The sequence below is a fragment of the Henckelia pumila genome, chromosome 1, assembly GCF_033568475.1.
Source record: "Henckelia pumila isolate YLH828 chromosome 1, ASM3356847v2, whole genome shotgun sequence".
NCBI classification, from domain to species: domain Eukaryota; kingdom Viridiplantae; phylum Streptophyta; class Magnoliopsida; order Lamiales; family Gesneriaceae; genus Henckelia; species Henckelia pumila.
Genome location: NC_133120.1, coordinates 149138207 through 149162683, shown reverse-complemented (window position 1 = coordinate 149162683; position 24477 = coordinate 149138207). Strand labels below are relative to the sequence as shown.

General features: G+C 37.5%; 1 protein-coding gene across 2 annotated transcripts in view; it reads right to left on the bottom strand.

Annotated features, from left to right (window-relative positions):
- Positions 1–2620: 2620 nt before the first annotated feature.
- Positions 2621–24477, bottom strand: part of LOC140878606 (sister chromatid cohesion protein SCC4) — a 38617-nt gene continuing 16760 nt past the window's right edge. For both annotated transcript variants that reach the window (XM_073282230.1, XM_073282226.1), the window contains 5 exons: positions 7824–7913; positions 7614–7738; positions 6114–6319; positions 3159–3283; positions 2621–3044 (listed from right to left, as the gene is read on the bottom strand). In XM_073282230.1, the coding sequence (XP_073138331.1) occupies positions 2856–3044; positions 3159–3283; positions 6114–6319; positions 7614–7738; positions 7824–7913 (735 nt within the window). In that variant the 3' untranslated portion in view covers positions 2621–2855. The remainder of the gene's footprint in view (positions 3045–3158; positions 3284–6113; positions 6320–7613; positions 7739–7823; positions 7914–24477) is intronic.

The window sequence follows — 24477 nt, the reverse complement described above, 5'->3', positions numbered from 1 at the left end:
GTTGGTTCGCCTTAATTTTTGTTCTGTTGTTTTTTGGGCAGAGGGCGCACTCGATACCACGAGTTCGTAGGATCGAGCGCGGCCTGTTCTTTGTTGAGGCAGAAACCTTGCGTTTTTTAGTGCGCTCGATCCTACGAGTTCATAGGATCGAGCGCAGCCCTTGAATTTCTCGGGCAGCACCTAGAGCATTTGTGGTGCGCTCGATCCTACGAACTCGTAGGATCGAGCGCGGCACTATTCATCCGGAAAAAAAAAATTCCTTTGCTTTTAATCTTGGATCTTATATGCTTAATTATTGTTTATCTCGAGATTAGATGATTAGAACCGAGGTCTCACATATGAGCTTATAGTTGAAAGGAAAAAAAAAATAACCTTACTTATTATTGCATTATACTCTTGCATTTTTACCCTTATTTATATATTGACAGAAAAAAAATCAGACCTACCAATGTATTGACATAAAAACGGTACTACATAAATTACATATTATTCTTACTGAATATTACATCAATGTAATAGAATAAATTTTCAGTTTATAATTTTTATTCCTGTAGTTTTACGATTGTCGCAAATAAGAAGACAAGTTTTGAACAATTGATTCAAATAATTATATCTCATGTTTATGAGATATACATTTAATAGTTTTATGTCTAGCTATTATAAATAAGTGAAAATTAGGGGATACAAAATGTTGCAATGTGAAGGTTAAGATGAATATGTTCTAATTTCAATATTTTTTAAATAATGGTAGATATTCAATTTAAATCATTTATTGATTTTTTATGTTTGCATAGTGATGGTGAATTGGTGATATTGATTTCAATATAATTATTGTTCTAAAAATGTTGTCAAGTACACCGATGAAAATAATATAAATACATATCACACACAATATTTTCATTATAAAAATGTCATTGTATCGTATTAAAATAGACTTTAAACTTTAATTATCTCGCACACGCAGCGCGTGTGCTTCGGTCGCTAGTATTTTATAAAAAATTAGTGTATCAGAGAAACTATTTCATACATTTCGTATGTCCAAATAAATTGATAATAAAAAATTAAAAAAAAAAAGGTGGGGGGTGGGGGGAGGGGGGGCAGTTTGGTTTTCGGTGATCATGGGATGAAGCAAGCGATAACTACCGATCGGATATTGCCTCACCATTCAACACAACCGGTTTTCTTTTCTTCTAGTCATTTATTTCAGTGCTCCCTCATACGTGAAACAATCAGCACTGTTTCACTCAAATGAAAAGCTTTCACAAAACAAAAACTTGCATTAACAACCAGTTGGGTCATTTAACTTTTACATTATCTTTTTACTTTATTTTTCTAAAAAACAATTGATGATTTCTTTTAATCGGTGGAAGTATTCAATATTTAGAACTATTGAAGTAACCAAATTGACCAATTGCACACTCCTATTGCTCTTTTACATGTCAACCGATTCTATAATGTATATGCTATGCATTATCAGAGTTGATGTAGATTATGGTATTTTGTGGCCATAGGGGGTGTGATGAGTTGAATGGTAAGTGCCTCGTGATGGGGCTGCTTGATCCTTGTATATAGAGGTGTTCATCAGACGGTTCGGTTCGATTTTTGATTTTTTATTTCGGTTTTAAAAATGTATAATCCAATATTCGAACCGTTTTTTCTTCGGTTCGGTTTGGTTTGGTTTTCTAATATAACATAACGATTCAGTATATAGAGGTGTTCATCAGACGATTCGGTTCGATTTTCGATTTTTTATTTCGGTTTTAAAAATGTATAATCCAATATTCGAACCGTTTTTTCTTCGGTTCGGTTTGGTTTTCTAATATAACATAACGATTCGGTTATTTCAATTTTGATATAATTATTTTAATTATTAATATAAATATATTTTAAAATATTATATTTTATCTTTTTACGTAATTCTTCGTAAAAATTTTAAATTCAAAATTTAAATGACTTCAACAAAGAATAATCAACTAAAAATCACTAAAAATGTTCTTCCATTCACTAAATATCATCCCGTAAAATATATAATATAAATATAATTATTAATTTAATTAAATTTCAATTTTTTCAATCGGCACGATTTTGACATATGTAATAAAAAATCGAACCAAATAAGTTTAGATTTTAACATTTATATCCGAATTTGAAAATTCGATTTTCGGTTCCGTGTTTGGTTTTTTCAATTTGGATTTATGTTATTTATGTTTTATCCGAAATTTGAACACGCTACTTGTATATGAGTCAAATCCATGTAACCACAACGTAAGATGGATTTTGTTTTCCAATCTTAATTATTAGTTTTCTATAAACATCCCCATCCCCATTCCCACCCCTTCTCTCGCATTATGGAAAATATAAGCATTTTAGAGTGAAGTGAAAGCACGGCAACTTCTAGAGCTCAAGCAAGGTGAAAAAAAAAAAAAAATTTGAGCTGAAATGAAATTATTAGAACCTAATAATTTCTTGCTCAACATTCAAATCCGCGATAGCAACCATTACTGTGACACAGAACATCAAACAATGATTTGAGCAGCCATGGATACAGGACCACACAAAATATCAATTCTCTAAACGGTTGAAGTGCAGAAATTTATGAAATGAAAGAAGATGCTCCACACAAACAGAACAGCTGATCCCTTTATAATTAGTTCTCTGAAATAGAAAGCACGCTATGCATAAAACTACATCAAATAAATAGCTGAGTTGCGAAAAATTTGTGTTAAACATTTAAATATACAATGTAAAACCTTCACACGGAAAAGATTCTATAACACCACAGGGCTTCACACACTATAATGGTTATAATACTTCATGCTGTAATATGTCGAACAAGTAAATTTACACTAGGGCTGCTATATTTTTCTCTTCCCAAGCCTCGCAATGTCGACATCCATAAGCCTAGCTGAGGAACGCGTTGGCCATGGAGCAGATAAACCAATCGATTCTGGAATGTCAAGACCGACACTCTGGGAAGGGCCCACCATAGATCGCTTAATATTTGACTCGTTCAATTGAGGAGCTTGTAGTTTTACTTTGCTAATCTATCAAATGCATGCATGAATATGAGGTGAGTTCCAATACCAGTAAATGCAATTTCCGTTTCTGTTAACACTTGATCATAATGACAGATAGTCACAAGACCACAATGACTTTACCAGTTCATTATGATGAATGGATATACGTGCACTGGCAAGCCTTTGCTGCAAATCTTCTACTTTTCTCCTTTGATACTCCACATTCTCCATTTCACTCTGTTTCTCCCCTGATTGCTGGTACAAAGCTGAAGTAGAAGATAGACAGATTACCAGAATGAAATATATTGACATGCACGCCAAAAATAAAAAGCAACTTCAAACTCTGTAAAAAAACGCAAAGAAAATGCACCGACATTGAGCCTTGTAGCCTCATTGTTCTAGCAACTGATCTTTCACATAACCAGTAGAAATAAAGATAAAAATCCATGGTTTTAAATGTGCTAACTCTACTATTTTTCTTTATTGGAAACGAAACTATATTAATAAAGATATAGACAATATTGATTACAGAAAACGGACCAGAGTTCCACGCAAGATAAGGTAAAAACCATAGTCATCTTGGGGTAATATTAGACACCAATCCTATACAAATCTGTAATTGAAAAAGATTTGAACTCCACATTCTTCGAAATCCGACACGGAACCCTGAACTTTATCTTAAAAAATCCTCCTATTTCTCTCCAACCAAACTAACCAACATATACAATGAACTACCACCGCCTAGAAAATTCTACACCTCTTACCTAGATTGCGACCAAGATCTGCACGAATAAATCCCTAATGGATCTCAAGGATACCAAACCAGACCCACTCCGCCAAAGCTTTGAACCATAGAAAACTCGTAGAAGGACAATGGATGAGCAAATGGTCCTGGGTTTTGGACCTTTTGCCTACACAACACACACCAACTTAGGCAAAGATAACAAGTGGGGTAACTCAATTGCATCATCTCGCAAGTCGGTAGTTTTCCAAGCACAGCAGCCCACGAGAACACTTGCACCTTGACGGAGTCGGCGCTTTCCAAATAGTATGATAAAGAGGAAATGAGGGAAAAGTATCCTCTGGAAAGAAAGATTTCATTGAAAAAAGGCTCAAGGAATCCCAAACCCACTTCCTAACATCATCAACTCCTTCAATCAAACTTGCCCTGTCCAAGGACCCCAGCAAAACTCTCAAGTCGATCACCTCGTCATCCCTCAAGTCCCGACGAAAGTGTAGACTCCATGAACGAATGGAAAAGTTGGATGATGGATTGGACAGAAAAAGTGAGAGATAGGCTGATTATGAGCCAAAGAAATCTGGAATAATGATGGAAGAAGTTCCTGAAATGAGGAATCCCCACACCACCTGTCCTCCCAAAACCTGATCTTGTTTCCTCCTCTTACCACAACCCTCACTAACTTGAGAAAAGTCAGATGCATCTTCGAAATAAATTTCCAAGGACTTCTAAAAGTAGCACTCCTAGCTAGGCCCGCATCCCATCCATTATCCTGTAATCCATATTTACTAATCACAATCTTCTTCCACAATGACTCCCTCTCACTGGAAAATCTCCACCACCATTTACCTAAAATGGCCCTGTTCCTCAGACAGATGTTACCTATACGCAAGCCCCCACTCTCCTTTGGTCTACAAACTTGGTCCCAAGTGACCAAGTGACAATGGTGCTTCCCATCTGGCTCATCCCACGAAATCCCTCGCAATCTTCTACATGGCTTCCGCTACCCCCGAGGAATCCTAGATAAAGACATAAAATACATTGGTAAAACATTCAACACCGCTGAGATTCTTGATAGAAACACTTTCTTCTAACTCGCTAGCTTCTTGGACATTTTGAAAAGTACTAGCTCCCAAAAAGAAATTTTTAAAGGATTTCCACCTAATGGAACCCCAAATTATCTAGTGGGCCAAGACCCTGTCCCACAACCAATTTCTCTAGCTAACCCTTCCACTTCCTCTTCTTCACGATTAAGCCCAATAATGAGCTTTTATCCAAATTGACCTTTAACCCTTACATCTCGCTAAAAGAGTACAAAGCCTTCAACAAAAAACTTAAATGACTATCCTTCTTTACAAAGAACATACTATCATCCGCAAACTGAATATGCAAACTCTCAACCCTCTTTCTACCTACCTCCCAAACTCAGATGAGATCCATTGCTATTGCCTTGTCGACTTGTCTAAGTCTTTTTACACCCTTGGACTTACCCCTCAGCCTACCATTGATGAGAATTGAGAAAGACACACTCGAAAGGCATGCCTTAATCCATCTTCTACACCGTTCCCCAAAACCTTCCTAAGTATAACAAAATCCATGAAACTCCAATCGACATTGTCATAAGCTTTTTCAAAATCAACCCATCCACTTCTTTTTTTAAACCTAAATCCCTCCACCAGCTCATTTACAATAAGATAGCAATCTAGAATCCGCCTTCCTTCAATAAAGCACTCAGAGAGTTTGCTATTGTGAGAGGCATTACCTTCTTTAATCTCGAGGACAAAACTTTTGCGCTAATTTTGTAAAGACTGGTGACCAATCTGATAGGATGAAAGTCTTAATTTGAACTGATTCTAGTTTTTTTGGTATCAAACATATGTATGTTTCGTTGCTAATGCCATTGATAATTCCCCCATCAAATAATTCATTGAAATACTCCAGCCAATTCATCTTTATAATGTCCTAACATTCTTGGTAAACTGCCATTGTGAACCCATCTGGTCCCAGCGTTTTTGCCCCATCGCTTTCAAAGACTGCATTCTCTATCTCCCCCTCTCAAAAAGGTCTCTCAAGCTCCAACCTAGCCTCACTATCAATAGGACTCCATTCCACACCTTCCATTATGAAGATGCAACACACAATCTGTGTTACTAGCTTTGCGCTCATTTAACTGCGGATATGGACTGCATCAGAGGTAATGGAGTAAATAATCATAATTTTCTACCATAAAATGGAAATGCAGATCACACAAGAAATAAATCAATTTATCTGTCTAAAATTTTACTAATGCCATGAAATTGTCTCTGACAAAACAGTCACGATAATCGAAAGTCCAAGAGCCCAACTCTTGTATATACCTGTTAAATTGGACAGAACCCAATTTTGAGTTGGAATGTCATTGAGCTTCTTTGCCAATGTTAGCGCAGATCTTAAGATCTCTTTAGCTTGTACAGTGTCATGCAGGGAAAGTGCCAAATTTCCAAGCAGAGTCAAATATTGCGAAACAAGTTGAAGATTTCCCATAAAAGTATGAGTCATCTGCAAACCGGAGGCCAGCCGGAGTCTGCATTAAATTATAGACTATGTAAAGAAATGAGAGATTAGAGGGATCTCAATATACGTATTAATTTGGATTGGGGCTTTTCCCTGTGTGTCAGCTAATAAACCCAATGAAATCAAGTATAAGATCTGCTACGGGACATCTTTGCTCAAGAAATTTTTCCTTTTCAAGGTGAGCAAAATCTTAGACTGGTATATCAACAACTTCCATAATCAACTGAAGATATAGAAGCTTTATGAAATAATAAAAAAGCAAGGAATAAATCGGATTTTATGAACTAATGCTTGACAGCATGCTGCAGAACTTCTAGGATCTCAAGTTGTTAAATAATTTAACATAATAATAAATACTGCCCGACTTGACCAAGGCCTGTTGCCTACCAAACAGAAACTAAATAGATTTTGCGCAATCCCAATACATTAGAATCATTTTCTGGCCTCATACTAAAAAATCTCACCTCCCAACAATTTTCAATTATCTCCATTTGAACAATTGCAATAACTTCAACTGAGAAAGAAATCATGGGTTACTCATATCTAGAGAAATCACTTTCAAATATCACTTCTCTGCCTTCCCATTTTTGCATTCAATCCAAAATTTGTTGTTGAAAAAACACATCCTTACTCCTTCGGTCAAGGTAGCATCAAATCCTTTTCTATCTGAATCAAAATTTCAATACATTCAACAGACTTTTGGCAGTTGTATTACTCAAGGTTAAAACCGAGCAAATGGGGTTAAGGAACACAATCTACTAGCTTCTACTCCCTTTTCCAACTGAAAATGCAAAAACACAGTTTCCCATGCTGGACAAATTTCACCTTAATATAGGAAATGCCAGCCCAATGTCTCCATGAAAACAGTTTGGTAAGCATCTTATTGGTAGCATTCCAATTAATCAGAATAACTATTGAAAAGATGGGAAAAAAGACAGTAACAGTAAGTGCCAACTCTAGCATGAGCCTAAATGAGATGCCACATAACTACTTAAACATTGATTTTTATACCCATTAACACGAGAGAAGTACAGTAAAACTCAGTCACCCAAAGGCCAAAATGTATATTTCCTGTCCAACTAAGAAAATTGAATGCAATATAGATAGACTTATGATACCTTGCATCTGAACAATTTAATAGATGGAGGTGGGATGCAACTTTACAAAATTATAAGTAGAGCAAATTTTTTAACATCTTTGATCGGCAAAAGGACGCAATACAGCTGAACTCGAAAACGAAAATTAGCATGTTAATGAACACAAATTGACAAAATAAAATAAGCATTGTCTCATTCAACGACTACCTGGCTTCTTGTACATTCTGTTGCCTCATCAGAAGAAATCCATAAGTATAAAGGGTACTGGTTTTTTCTCGCATCCCAACAAAAGAATCAATCACTCCCATAACGGGTCCAATCAAATCAACAGCCTGTGTGAAAATTAGGTTGCATAATAATATCTTAACAAGGCCATATGGACACTAAAACTCTAGAATTTTAAGGAGAAGGTGCCACCTTTGAAGAAGATTCAGCATCACCAAGGCAGATAAATGAGACTGCAGCATAGATGTTGCACATGGCTTGCGTTGATTTACTCCGTGTCAGCTACATTCCAAGCAGTGGTTCACAAAAGCAAAAATTCATTAAGTAGTGGAAGTTGCAGTCTCATACACCAATCTCAACAAAACTCCCAAGTACACCAACCAACCTATGACATATCTAACCCATTATCGTACAAGTCCCTACGAACTAAAAATGAAACGGCGGTCAAAATGGTAGATTGATTTTTAGATTTAAGGGGAAATAATAAATCCTACATGTTTTTCTAGTTGATGTTTCGAAAGAAGACTACCAAGTAGCACGTGAAAAATAAAGAAACGAAGACCGCTTGTTAGAAAATCCGTGTTGTATTAAAGCATGAATTCATATAGCATTATTAGGAGAGTATGCTTTAGATGATGGATTTTTTTTCCCCGGAAACAATAGCATATATATTATATTAAAAAGAAGAATAATTACAAAATGCAGACCAGAGCTCCACACATGATAAAGTTAAAACCCAAGTCACTTGAACATAGTATTAAATTACAATCCCTACACAAATTTGAGACCGTAAAAGGTTCGAAATCCGCAATCTTCGAAGTCCAACTTGGAAACCTAAATTTTATCTTGTCCCAAAGATCTTCAAACGAGTCTTCTTCATTTTCAAAAATCCTCATGTTCCTTTCTAACCACACCGACCAACATACGCGATGAAATATGACCACCCAAAAAATTCTCCCCCTTCTGACCAAATCCCGACAAAGATCTTCCACAAATAAATCTCTTGTGGAATCGGAAGAACACAAAACAGACCCAAATCCTTCAAAACTTTGAACCAGATTGAGCTCATAAAAGGACAATGGATGAACAAATGATCCTGGGTCTCCTCTTGCCTACAGAACTCACACCAACTTGGACAGAGTGTTATGAACTTTAGTCTTATGGGCCTTGATAGATTGGATTGAGGCCCAAGAGTCTCAAGCCCATGGAAGAATCTAGATGTGTGAGTGAAGAGGAATAAAACGTGGGGAGTTGTAGCTTGTGAGGATTCATTCGGTTATTATTCTGTCCTTTGTAACTAGCTTTGGCTAGGGAATTACTAACATTTCGGCTAGGGTTTACAGAGCTTGCTCTGGGATATATTCAATTTTCGGCACTAAATTGTGGTTGCTAACAATTGGTCTGACCTGCCGGATCATCATCGGAGGAGAAGAAAAATAGCAACCACGTGGTTGGACATGAAGCTAGAAGGAAAAATAGCAACCACGTGGTTGGACATGAAGCTAGAAGGACGACTTACAAATTTGGTGCTCCTCTTTCTCAACACGTTCGATCTCTGGAGGAACTTCTCTCTCTCCTTGATAGACTTGAGAAGCTACTGGCGAAGGTGGATCAGTCACCGGTGATGGATGCGCTGATAGCAGAAAACTTTCTCAATCACTCAGATGCTGAGATAAAAGTAAGAGTAGCTGCTTGCATTAGCAAGATTACCAGAATTACGGCACCAAATGCTCCATATGATGATGACAAAATGAGGAAGGTTTTTGAACTTATGGTCTCATTGTTCAACAGCAGAGCTCACATAAAGAGCGTCTCCATTCTTGAAACCATGGCTAAGATCAGGTCATGTTTTATCATGTTGGATCAAGAATGCAATCAGTTGATTATTGAGATGTTCCTGCACTTTCTTAGAGCTATGAGGGTGAAACACTCGGAAATTATTTTCGAATCTATGGAGGCTGTAATGACTCTTGTGTTAGAAGAGAATGAGGATATAACTTTAGCTTTACTCACGCCCATTTTGACTGCCAAGGAACATAACAGTGAGGAGGCTCCGTCAAATGTAAAGACGTTGGCTGAGAAGTTTTTTCATAATTGTGCAGAGAAGCTTAAACCTCATTTATCCCAAATAATTCAAGATTCAAATCAAGTTGAGGTTAAGGAAAAATCGACAGAGTATTCAGATCCTCTTGGTGGTGATCTAAAACAAACTGAACGACCCAAAGTGGTGGAGTTCGACGAGGACGGCCAGATGAGAGAGATATTCAGGGTTGTGCGACGCCCAGAAATCAGCACCAGAGTGTTAATCGGACGGTATTGTGGACGAAAATCCATGAAACCAGAAGAGTGTCGTGCTTCGCTGATGCAAAGACGGCAGATGGTCAAGGGCGTGCACACCGGGTTGTTCGTTCTCTTGGAGCAATTGGATTTGGCAGGAAAACAACCCTTGGGCCACAACATTAAAGGGGTCAGAGATGGGAATGCGAACGGAGAAATAGCCCACTACGGCACTACCCAAATATAATTATTTCCGCAGTTTGGAGGTAGGTAATCATTTTAGTGATTTTTTGGATTAGGGTTGACAAGTATGGTGATAGTGAGATGTGTTGGCCTTGGATGGGTGAAAGTTGGTGGAATGGATTTCCGGTACTGCCTCTTGTTGTTGTTGAGGTTTGGATATATTCAAAATGGGTTAGAACTAAAAGATACTTGGGCTATGCCACATGTTGGGCCCAACAAAAAGAAATAGACCAACAGAATCAATGCCTATTGAACTTAGCGTCAAAAATCATAAGACAAGCCAAAGCAGACAAATCTATAGGGAGCCGAGGTTGGAACCATCAGCTAGGGTTGGCCGGAGGGTCATCAACCATCGACCCAGGGGTCGGCCGACGGGCAGTCGGCGTTGAATCCATAACTGACGCCAGTCAGATAGTGAGGAAGCGAATTGAAAAGACTGAAAATTTATTGGGTCAGGTGGGTTTTCTAGGGTTCAGTTTGGATGGATCTTTCTTTAGCAAGCATGTTAGTTGATCTGCCAGTTGGTATGGCTGGTGGACAAGGCAGGCGTTTATCGAAGGAGAAAAGGGCAATGGGGTGGCAGGAGAGTGGGCAAGGTTAGAAATATTTATGGGCAAGGGTTGGAAGGAAGAATGGGCCTTTGGCCCAACTACAACCTTTATGCATTTGAAAATGAATCGTGGATCCAAGGTTCGCAGAAATCGAGATAGAAACGGCCTATATGCACAATCTGCCATCACTATGGAAGAATTGTCAACTTAGTTGCAGGCCGAAGATTTGTACTTTTGAACAGAGTATTGTGCGATAGCATTCACCATCTTCTTAATAAAGGTGTGGTTTTCGAGGTTTGCGTTGGGAAGATATGGTTGTTTGGTGTATTCTTTTGGCGTATGAGAGCAAGGGTGTTGCATTTCTTCAATACAAAGTTGAAGGAGAGGACAACTCAAATAAATGTGTTGGTGGTTTTATAACTGAAAGGTTCTTGGGGTATTGGGGTTTGATTAGCTCTTCTATTCTCCTTGATGAGGATTTGGGAAACATTTGTATACTTGAATACCTTGCTCATGCAATTACTGAGGATGAAAAGAAAATCTTGTTAATTGCTCATGCAATTACTGAGGATGAAAGAGAAAATCTTGTTGCGGGTACAAAAACTGTGATGGATTATTGGGGGCGAGACTATGTTGTTACTGCACAGGACGTAGCTGTAGTGAAGGGATTTTACAAAAGAGTCAACAAATCTGAGATAACTAAAGAGTGGGTTGAAGAGTATCCTCTTTATCTCCTCTATTTTGGTAATGAGTTTTTTGAACTTGGTTTTGAGATAGTTAAGGATGCTGAATTCATAGAAGATGAAGTTCTAAATCTCAGCCTTGAGGCCAAGGCTGATTTTCGAGATGGTGGTATTGTTATGGACTTTAGTCTTAAGTCTCAAGCCCATGGAAGAATCTAGATGTGTGAGTGAAGAGGAATAAAACGTGAAGAGTTTTATCTTGTGAGGATTCATTCGGTTATTATTCTGTACTTTGTAACTAGCTTTGGCTAGTAGTTACTAGCATTTCAGCTAGGGTTTACACAGCTTGCTCTGGGATATATACAATTTTCAGTATTAAATTTTGGTTGCTAACAGAGAGAACATGTGGGATACCTCTTTTGTGTCATCTCGCAAGTCGGTGATTTTCCAAGCACAGCAGTCCACGAGAACCCTTGAACTTTAGATGGAATTAGGTGTTTTCCAAATGGAGTGGAAATGAGCGAAACATGGGGAACATATTTTATCTGGAAAAAAGGAATCGAAATTAGATTTTACTGAAAAATTCCCCGAGAAATCCCATACCCGCTTCCTAACATCCTTGACCCCTACGGTCAAACTAACCTTTTCCAAGGACCCCAGCAGTACACTCAGATTATTAGCTCCTCATCCCTTAGGTCCCGACAGTCCGTCGAAAGTGGAAATTCCAAGAAGGAAAGGAAGAGTTAGATGTTGAATCCTGCCATCTATCCTCCCAAAAATCTGATCTTATTGCCCCCTTTTACGACAACGCTCACCAACTGAAGAACATGTTGGGGATAGTGCCCTTAAAGCATTGTAATTGTACATGTTTTTATTAATAAAAGTGACATTTATTATCGAACAATTTTGTTTGTTGAGTATTGGATCTTTAATTAAAGAATCAATAATGCGACCCATGAACATTTGGAATGTGACCGTCTTATCCGGACCGTCGATTTGGAGACATCTAGATAGGGGCATTTATATAGAATTATTTGTATCAACCACCCCTGTGAAATATTGAAAATGCACACGTCTCTCCTGTGAAATTTTAATAGGCATCTTCAACCCTGACCTTTTAAAAAATTAGCACAGTCGCCCCTTCAAGTGAGTGATTGTTGCGCACGCACCCTTCATGCGACTGGAAAAAGATTTTGATATTTTTTTTGCACCAAATACCCCTGTGAAATATTAAAAATGCATACTTGACCCCCGTGAAAAAACCCATAATACACAATTTTTAATAAAATCCAATTATAAATATTTAGAAAACAATTTTTGTTTTATTAATTTTTATTTTTTATTTTAATTTGATTATCATTAATTAATTATTTTCTAAAAAATATTATTACTTTATCCTATTATCATTATTTTATTAAATTCACTTCGTATTTCCAACTTTTTCATTAAACATGCATTCATAAACAAATATTTAAGTAATTTCAAGTACCAAAATATTGAACTAAACTGATAGGTTCAAACATATTGTTTTTCGATTTAGGACTATATATTATTGAACCAAAATTTAAATTTTTCGAGAATATGAATTGCACAATTTGTAATAAATAATAAAGAAAAACATTCTTATATAATTCTAAATCGAAAAAGTAACACTCATAACTTATCATTTGGTTCAATATTTTGGTATTTTTAGATATTTAAATCCTTATTTATGAATAAAGTTTAATCGAGAATTTGAAAACACGAAGTGATTTGATAAAATAATGATAAGGAGATAAAGTAATAATTTTTTTTAAAAATAAATTAATTATAAATTATAAATTTGAAAATAAAAATAAATAAAATTAAAAATATTTGGTACTTATCATTTTGATTTAATATTTTGGTATTTTTAGGTATTTAAATCTCGTTTTTGAATGCATTTTTAATGGAGTGGTTGGAAACAAGAAGAAAGTTTAATAAAATAAAGATAACAAGATAAAATAATAATATTTTTTAGAAAACAATTATATAATCATAATAAATTTAAAATTAAAAATAAAATTAATAAAACGAAAAATGTTTGCTAAATATTTAATAATTAGATTTTAATAAAAATTGTGTATTATGGGTTGAATAGATTTAAAAATTATCTTTACAGAGATCAAATATGCATTTTTAATATTTCACAAGGGTATTTGGTGCAAAAAAAATATCAAAATTTTTGCCCAGTTACATGAGGTGCGCGTGCGCAACAATCACTCATCTGAAGGGGCGAGTGTGCATATTTTTTAACAGTTCGGGGTTGAAGATGCCTATTAAAATTTCACAGAAAAGAAGTGTGCATTTTCAATATTTCACAGGGGTGGTTGGTGCAAATAACTCCATTTATATATAATGAGATTATGTAGGGCTTGGACAGATTTGATTATTTTTTTCATAATAAACTCCATTATTAATGTGAAATTCTAATTAAATCATAAGATGATCATATACTGACAAATCATAATCCTGAGGTGATTATATACTCCTAACTCCAAATTACGAATTGTCTATGGAAGATTGATCCATATGTAATGACTTTATCAATGAACTGCTCTTCTAGCAGAGTAAAATATTCCATAATGAAGAAGATTGCAATTCCATATTCTTAGCGGAGTAATAATGGAATTAATAAATTGGATAAATTGATCGAAGAGTTTACTTGTTTATCTGATTTAATGAAACTTCTAATTATAGGTCCTTGATCCCCAGTACGCCTTCTTAATAAATGACGAACAAGAAAAACAATTTAGAAGTCAAATGTAACAATGGAAAATTGTTCCATTTCTTCAAGGGCTTGTAGATAAATATGATTAAACATGAGACATTTATTAGTTATAATATAATATAAATAATTATTAGATAATACAGATTTGGATTTTATAATAATATCCTTACATATTGAGAATATATATTGTATATTATTTGATATTTAAAAAATTGGATCTGTTGAGATTCATATTCAAAAATTTAAAAATCGTTTAGGATTTGAGAAATCCTGAAATATTAAAAGATAACAGACTTTAAAAGGAAAAAGGAAATTTTGAGAACATTTCGATTTCAATTTTAAAGTTGATGCTTTCTTTTAATATTTTTATTTAAAACAAAAATAAAAATAAAAATCTGAAAAGAAGCTATCGGCTGGTTTGCTTTTGGGAAAAAAAAATTTGATAAATTTTCTACTCTTTTAAATTTTGAATTTCGAGATCCCTCAACCGCTCAAGATTTTGCCATCTCAATTTTATATATTGAGGATGATGTATTCTTGAGTAGGGGGGAACATTAAAATATCAAAGAAAGACAAGCCCCTCTACGTTTTCATGTGATGACAAAACAAGTAGAGAAAAATTTTGAGTTTCTGCGTGTTCTTGAGCGCCCAATCGCTCCCGTAGATTGGAATGATCGTGTTTGAAGTCTGTGGTTTCTGCACACCAGATTCACAAGGAGGAAAACTACAAGAGCTTGGTTTTCTGACTTTTATTATCAAATTTAAATTCTTCATTAATTTATATTCATGTGTATGTTCTATGATTCTAGTGTCATAAATTAATTGGGTACAGTGTCATAATTACGAATTGTCTATGGATGATTAAACTCCATTAGTGAAATACTGCTAAATGAGGATACAAGTAATTGGAGAGGTAAACGGAAAATTTCTAATTCCAAATTACGAATTGTCTATGGATGATTAATCCATAGGTAATGATTTTATCAATGGACTGCTCTTCTAGCAGAGTAAAATATTCCATAATGAATAAGAGTGCAATTTCATATTCTTAGTGGAATAATAATGAAATTAATAAATTGGATAAATTGATCAAAAAGTTTAATTGTTTATCTGATTTATTGGAGCTTCTATAAATTGAGCGCCCACTCGCTCCCGTCGAATGGAAGAATCGTGTTTGGAAGGTTGTGGTTTCTACATACACAAGATACACTACGCAAAGAGGAAAACTACAAGAGGTTGGCTTCTAGACTTTAATTATCAAATTTAAATTCTTCACTAATTTATATTCATGTGTATGTTCTATGATTTTTGAAATTGCTTCTGGTGTTATTCGATTTGATCGAATTTGTAGAAATTTTTTAGCCGGAATTGTTCCGGCGGTTCTACATTTTCCAACAAAAAAACCGGATAAATCTTTAAAATAATTTCCAAGTGCTCCTAAAAGTAATGTTCCTCGCTAGACCCACATCCTAACCCATAATCTGCAACCCGTATTTACTAACAATAATCCTCTTCCATAACGACTCTCTCTCACTAGAAAAACACCACCACCATTTTCCTAGTAAAGCCTTGTTCCTCATACAAATGTTACCGACACCCAGTCCCCTCTCTCTTTCGGTTTGCAAAACTTGGTTCAATTGACCAAGTGGCTTGCTCCATTCAGGACCATCCACAAAAACTCCATCATAATCTTCTCCATGGATGGCTTGCGCTAGCCCTCAGGGGACCTTGGATAAAGACATTATGGAAGAGCATTCAGAACTGCTGAAATCAAAGTCAATCTACTCCCTCTCGATAGGAACGCTTTCTTCTAGGTTGCTAGCTTTTTGGACATCAAGGACTAGCTCCCAAAATGAGATAACCTAATGCTACTATCCATGTAGCTAGGGTTACCCTAAAAAACTTTTTTGGAGTATCGGGTATGGGATACGGAAAAACCTGTGTCGTTGACTTTATAAAAGTTTGACCGGTCAGATACGTTTTGGATACAGTTAGGGTACGGCGTGGACACGACCTGGACACGTTTTCCAGGTACATTTGGGCTTAATTTCAAATAATTAAAAGTTTTAGGGGTTAAGTTGAAAAACAATAAATTTCGGAGGACTAATTAATAAACAGATTAAAATGAATTGGCCTTAAAAAAACCCTAAATTACCCATTCGGTCGTTCTCGTTCCTCAATCTTTCTACTTCTCTCATCGTCGAACAATTCCACGTTATCTTCCAACCGGATCCAATTTATTGAGAACTTCACTCCTTCAAAAAGAAAAGGCTTATATTGAAAAATTGTTTGAGCCAACAAAATCTGCTTGGAGTTTTTAAAGCTCAAAATATATTATTTATTATATTATATTATATAAACGGTTTTCCGGTTCGACCGTCCGGTTAAAACGGTCCGACCGGTTGGACCGTTTTTTTAGGTAGACCGGTTCGATCAATGGTCCGATTATGAAAACACTAGTCGGATGCGCAAAGAAGACCGCTAATTAATATCATGGTCGTGTGTAAACATGGTCCTGTGGCGATAAATTGTGAAGGTCCATAAATGAAGTGGGGCATCAGAATGTTGTCCAAGTGGTCACCGATAATGCTGTTGTATGCAAAGCTGCGGGGTTACTCGTTTAGTCAAAGTGAACACACATATTTTGGACTCGTGTTCTACAAACTGAATCTTGCTTTGAAGAATATTTGTGCACCGACTGACTCGGTGCAAAACAAATAAGCCTTGGATGAATGTAAGTGGATAGCAGAAGTAGCAAGTGATGCTTCAATGATCAAAATTTTTTTAAATGAATCACAATATGAGATTATCGATGTTTATCGATAACTCAAACTTAAAGATGTTATCACTTGCGGATACTCGATTTGCTTCCACGATCATTATGCTTAAAAGGTTCAGATAAATCAAGAAATGTCTTGAAAACATGGTGATTAGTCAAAAGATGAGATCTGTACAAGGAGGGTGGCGTAGTAAAGGCCAGAGTAGTGGAGTACAAGATATTGGATGATCAATTTTAGGAAAAAAATTATTATATACTTGTTTTCACAAGTCCAAATCATGAGATGCTAAGGAAAGCCGTCACTGATTAACCTTGTCTACATTTAGTCTATGAGTGGTAGGATGGAATGATAGGATGGAATGATAGAGAAAATGAGGGTTGTTCTCTCGAAGGGGCCTCATAGTGGAGATTCAAAGTTTTATGAGGTTGTTCATAATATTCTGGTGGAGCGATGAAATAAAAGCAACACACCTCTACATTGTTTGGCGCATTCTTTGAATCCAAGGTAAAGCTCTAAATTTTTTTTAAGTTTCTAAGTTTTAGCACATTAAAAACATTAGTTCATGAGTCATGTTAAACTACCTATTTTTTTATATAGGTATTATAGCAATGAGTGGCTCCAACTCAAGAATCTCCCAATCGTCTTCCTCCTCTAAGGACATCGAAGTTTCAAGGGAAAGGAAAAAGTGCATTGAAATATATTACTCCAATTCATCCGAACGAATAAGTGTCAATGAGGAGTTTGCCTCTTCTTCATAGGTCATTGATGATTTTTCTGATAATGGTGCAATGCGTGATCGAGGTTTGATGCCTCCGACTAATTGGTGGGTTATTCATGGTGCTTCTGCACCAACTCTTCAAAGTTTAGCTTTAAAGCTACTTGGGCAACCTTCTTTTTCATCTTGTTGTGAGAGAAATTGGAGCACCTGAAGTTTCATACACTCATTGAAGAGGGACAAGATAACACCAGAAAGAGCGGAAGATTTGGTGTAGGTTCTCTAAAATCTTCGTCTTTTAACTGGGAGGAGGCCACATTTTTTTTTTATAAGAAACAATATTAAATTAATTATGGAAAAGCTATTAATTAGAATAGGCGGACAAGTGATCCGCTAACAACAAAAGTCTAAGCATGACCCTACTCATATCAACAATCGACAAAAGCTCAATCCCTTAATAAATCTGAAATTGAGACATTCTCTTGCATGCCATATTTGCTATCTCCCCCCTTTTCTATCTTTAGGATTTTTAATTTTTTTTTTAATACTAAATATATGTATGTATATATATATAATATTAATATATTTTTTAATAATAGCCGTATCCTACTTGTATCGTGTCTTATATTTTCAAAATTTTCCGTATCGTCATATCCGATACGATCCCGTACCCGTATCCATGCAACATAGGTGTGGATGTCACATGATACATAAAATATCATCTCTATATAGAGGTTAATACCTTTTCGGCAAGGATGTTTTGTGTGGATGTCCCTTAATAAATCGAATATCATCTTTTCTACGGAGATTGTTACGACCTCGGCAGCCCATAATGCTCCAGGCACAAAAGACATAACTTATCAAAGACGAACCCATGGCAAATTTCGATCACTCGCATCTTAGAAGATTGGTTGTTTATCATTTGTTATCTTTTGAATAAGTGGATTATTTCTTGGGGAATTTATCCAGTTTTAGGATTGGTTTTATCAATTTGTTAGGATTGGTTTTATCCTTGGATTTTTAAATATTGTTATCCAGATTAGGTGCTTGCTTGTATTTATACCATTGGAATGAAATAAATAAGGAGCTCAAGTTTTATTCTCAATTATCTTCACAGAGATCGTGAGGTTCTCTCGTTATTCGAGCCTCAATTTCCATCACTCAATAAAAATAGGTAAACAAGGACGTAAAACTCCGAAACATAAGAAAATCGTCATCGACGATTTTTACATCCATCGACCCGTAACCAGACCCGTGGCTCGTGAACGTGACAAGTTGGCATCAGAGACAGCGGTTATGGGAGATCTAAACACATTACAAAAACAGCTCGAGGCACTCCTAGTCGTGCATAAAGAAGACAAATTGGCGGCAGAACAGCGGGAACGAAACTGGGAGAGGAGATTCGAAGAATTGTCGCTTCAGGTGACAAATTCGAGAAAGGATCCGACGGATGATCAACAAGGGGAAAATAGCCACAAGGGTTCCCATACCTTCCAGTACAAAGAATCCCATCGCAATAATGACAGGGAGAATTTCTTTGTGCCCAAATTACCACGATTGGATTTTCCTTACTTTGATGGGAAATTTGATCCACTGAATTGGCTCAACAAATGTGAACTGTTTTTGGGTATCATCAAGTTTTAATGGACCCAGATAGTGTCCCTATGACAGCATTCCGAACTTACCATGGCCACTTTGAGTTCTTGGTAATGCCTTTTGGGCTTACCAATGCACCTTCCACCTTTCAGGCCCTCATGAACAACATATTCGGAAGGTATCTTCGTTGCTTTGTCTTGGTCTTTTTTGATGACATTCTTATTTATAGTGCTTCTTGGGAGGATCACTTGCAACATTTGGGCTTGGTTTTTTCGCTTCTCAAGCAACACCAACTTTTCCTCAGGAAATCGAAATGTGCATTGGCTACCACTGAAGTGTCATATTTGGGTCATGTTGTCACTCAGTCCGGAGTTAAGGTAGATGAAAAAAAGATTCGAGCCATTGCCCAGTGGCCGCTACATACTATTGTACGTGCCCTTCGAGGTTTTTTGGGTCTTGCGGGGTATTACCGTAAATTTGTTAAGGATTTTGGAATCATTGCAGCACGGCTTACCCGTCTTCTCAGAAAAAATTCTTTCACATGGACGGAGGATACATCTCGCTCCTTTGAGGCTCTCAAGGCAGCCCTCACAACCACACCAGTTCTTGCCTTGCCTAATTTTTCAGATTCTTGTGTGGTTGAATGCGATGCATCAGAAACTGGAATAGGTGTTGTCCTCCATCAAAAAGGACGCCCAATTGCCTTTTATAGCCACACCATGGCTCCGCAGTACCGCAAGCTTCCAGCATATGAGAAAGAATTGATTGGGTTAGCCAAGGCAGTCCGACATTGGCGGGCTTATTTTTGGGGTAATTCTTTTGTGGTCCGCACAGATCATTATAGTCTGAAATTCTTATTGGAGCAGCGTATCACTACCTCGCCACAACAGCACTGGGTTAGTAAACTTTTGGGCTTTGATTTTCAGGTGGAGTATAAATCTGGCCGCACCAATACAGTTGCCGACGCACTTTCACGACGAGATGCAGAAGCAATGGGTTCTGTGTGCGCATTGTCCGTACCGCATCTTACTTGGGTGGATGATATTAAGTCAGAATTATCATCACGCCAGGACCTGCAGCCTCTTATCAATAAGGTTCGAAATGGGGAAGCTTTGGGGCCTTGGGACTTTAAAGATGGAGTCTTATGGTACAATAATAAATTATTCATCCCATCAGATTCTAACATCACTTCGACCATTGTGGCTTTCCTTCATAACTCTTGCCACGAAGGCTACCAAAAGACGCTTTTTCACATCACCAGAGAGTTCTATTGGCGAGGAATGCGTTCTCAAGTTAAGAATTTCGTGGCCACTTGTCTAACTTGCCAACGAAACAAGGTCGAACACCACAAACCAGCAGGGTTACTTCAACCGCTACCAATTCCACAACATGTGTGGACTGATATCTCAATGGATTTTATTGAGGGGCTTCCATCATCACAGGGCAAAAATGTTATTCTGGTGGTGGTAGATCGGTTCTCAAAGTATGCCCACTTTGTACCACTCTCTCATCCGTATACGGCGCCCTCGGTTGCTCGCTTGTTCTTTGATCATGTTTTCAAGTTGCACGGACTGCCAGAATCAATTGTGTGTGATAAGGATGTCACCTTTACCAGCAGTTTTTGGAAGGAGCTTTTCCGACTCAGTGGGTCCCAGCTTTGCTTCACATCGGCGTATCACCCGCAGTCCGATGGGCAGACAGAAGCGGTCAACCGTACTGTGGAAATGTACTTGCGTTGTTTTTCTGGGGACTTCCCAAAAAGATGGTCTTCTTGGATATCGTGGGCGGAGTTTTGCTACAACACGGGCTTCCATTCGTCCCTCCGTGCGACACCGTTTGAGTCGTGTATGGTCGGCCTTCCCCGCGCCTTCTATCCTACTGCCCCGGTACCTCTAAGATCGAGGCTGTCGATCAAGAACTGTTGTCACGCGATCAGATGTTGGAACACCTCCGACACAAACTGTTGCAAGCCCAAACCGCAATGAAAGACCATTATGATGCCTCACATCGTGATGTTCAATTTCAGATCGGGGATAGAGTGCTACTACGCTTCATCCTCATCGTTAGTCGAGTGTTGCCTCGCGTTCCAACAAGAAACTCTCACCACGTTATTACGGTCCTTTCGAAGTTTTGACAAGGGTCGTCCAGGTGGCGTACAAGCTAAAACTTCCAGATTCTGCCCGAATCCACCCTGTCTTTCATGTCTCGTGCTTGAAACAATTCAAGGGAGAAACTGCCTACAGCTCAGAGCTTCCGCCAGTTGCCACTGCAGACTCGCCACAGTTCCCACAGGCTGTTTTGGACTCCCGCTCCTGTCATGGCCGGCGTGAATTTTTAATCCACTGGGTTGGCTTGTCCCCTGCTGATGCGTCTTGGGTTGATGAAGACAAGTTTAAATCTCAGTTTCCTTACTTTGTGCTCGAGGACGATCACACTTCTGCAGGTGGGGATAATGTTACGACCTCGGCAGCCCATAATGCTCCAGGCACAAAAGACATAACTTATCAAAGACGAACCCATGGCAAATTTCGATCACTCACATCTTAGAAGATTGGTTGTTTATCCTTTGTTATCTTTTGAATAAGTGGATTATTCCTTGGGGAATTTATCCAGTTTAAGGATTGGTTTTATCAATTTGTTAGGATTGGTTTTATCCTTAGATTTTTAAATATTGTTATCCAGATTAGGTGCTTGCTTGTATTTATACCATTGGAATGAAATAAACAAGCAGCTCAAGTTTTATTCTCAATTATCTTCACAGAGATCGTGAGGTTCTCTCGTTATTCAAGCCTCAATTTCCATCACTCAATAAAAATAGGTAAACAAGGACGTAAAACTCCGAAACATAAGAAAATCGTCATCGACCCGTAACCAGATCCGTGGCTCGTGATCGTGACAGAGATACTTTTTGAATATTTGTTTGTTCATCGGCCAGTTTTTGCACTAAAGCCCAGAGTCATTGGTCATGAATGATCTCGATGGGTTGATACATTGTACTTGTGGGATATTCTCATTCCGAAAAGGACTACTGTAATATATTTTCTGATGTATCCTTTTTTTTAAGCTTCTCCTATTTTCATTCCACAAAGATAGATGGATCAGGTCTCTTTCTTCCACTTCCTCGACCTATAGATCCTTCCTCCAATGATATGTCTATCTCTATCTTGATGCCCAAACCATTGCAAGTGTATTTCCAAAAGAATAAATACAGAGGGTCTCTCGTGATCAACACTAAAAATTGATCCTAACCATCACCAGCCTGTTTCTGATTTTAGATATGCCTATTGTCATTCATAAAGGCCTTAATAAAAAAAATTTCTAATGAGCAATTCTCCTTTCCTTGTGTACTGTTATCACTCCTAGGTCTTATCAAGAAGCAATGGCCAATCAAGAGTGTAACCAGGCTATGGATAAAGAAATGTATGCGCTACTTTCCAAAGGGAAGTGAAATCTTGTATCTATACCTAGAGGCACTAGTTGACTCATACTGGTGCCCGGTGGTTGCGGAAAGGTGTTCACAAGGGAAAACAAGCCAGTTGGTACAGCTGATAGGTATGAAGCCCAATATTTTTTTTTTTATCAGAAATACAAATATTATTAATAATTAAAATAATTAAAGTACAAATTGTGGACCAGTGATCCACTAATCCTCAAAAGAGGTTCAAGTAAATCTAGCTCAAAGCTAAGCTCCAATCCCTATACAAATCTGAAATAGCAAAAGGTTGAAATTCTTTTATATTGTGTAACCAAGTTGATCCGCTCAACTTTATCTTGTCCAACTAACTTCAATCGAATCTTCTTCATCTTCAAAGATCCTTCTGTTTCTTTCTAGCCACACAATCCAACAAACGCAATGCAATAAAACACCCCACAAAATTTTCCCCCTAGTTCCCAGTGACCAACCCAAATCTGCTCCGAATAGCTCTCTCGTGGAACCTGGTGCCACCCATGACAAACCCACTTCCTGCAGCAGCAACCACCATAAGAAACTTGTGTATGTACAATGAACCAACAAATGATCTTGACTCTCCGCCCCTTGTTTACACAAAACACACCAATTAGGGCTCAAGGAGCAATTCGGAAACCTCCTTTGAATCACATCACAAGTCGGCAATCTTCCCAAGGCCGCTGACCATGCGAATACCTTTACCTTAGAGGGAATCTTAGCCTTCCAGATTATGTGGAAAAGATCGAATTTTGGATACAAATCATCCGAGAAGAAGGAATCAAAGAAGGATTTAACTGAAAACACTCCTGAATCAACCCACTTCCACCTCCGAACATCCTCCCCTCCCTCCACTAAGCTAACCCTACCCAAAACCTCCAACAAACTAGACAATTCACCCAACTCCTCATCCCTAATATTACGACGAAGATGCAAATCCCACGAAGGAGAATTTAACGAAGAGATGGACTCACTAGAAAGAAAATGAGAAATGGATTTATTATGAGCGCTAGAGATCTGAAAAAGTGAAGGAAACAGAAACTGAAATGAGAATTGCCCTACCCAACAATCCTCCCAGAACCTAATTCTATTTCCCCCTTTGACCTCTAACCTCACTGATTGAATAAAATCCGGATAAATCCTAGAGATGAACTTCCAGGGACTCCGAAAAGTGTTATGTTTTGCCAGTCCCGCATCCCATCCATTCTCATGCATGCCGTATTTGCTTGCCACAATCCTCTTCCACAACGAATTACCCTCCTCCGAGAAACGCCACCACCATTTACCCAACAAGGCTCTATTCCTTGAACGGATATTGCCGATCCCCAGCCCTCCCCTACTCTTTGGCAAGCTAACCTTTTCCCAGCCCTCCCCTACTCTTTGGCAAGCTAACCTTTTCCCAAGATACCAGATGACAATGTTTGTCCCCGTCCGGCCCATCCCACAAAAAATTCCTCATTAACTTTTCCATGGTCCCCGCCACACCCTTAGGGATTCTGAATAGCGATAACTAAATGGTGTCTGTCGGGTTTCGCCATTCAACTCACACTATATTTGTCACCATATTAAAAGTCGTCAAAAAGTATCTTAAACTATACTTTCTATCTCTTGGCATAGAAATAGCCCGTAGCAAATCACGAGTTGATATATCTCAAAGGAAATATACACTTGACCTTTTACAAGAAACTGAGTTACTTGTGTATAAATTTGAGACCACTCCTATTGATTTCGACTAAGATTTGTGGTCTAAAGATTAAGAGACATTTGAGGACACTTAATGGAAAAATTGTATATCTGACTATTTAGC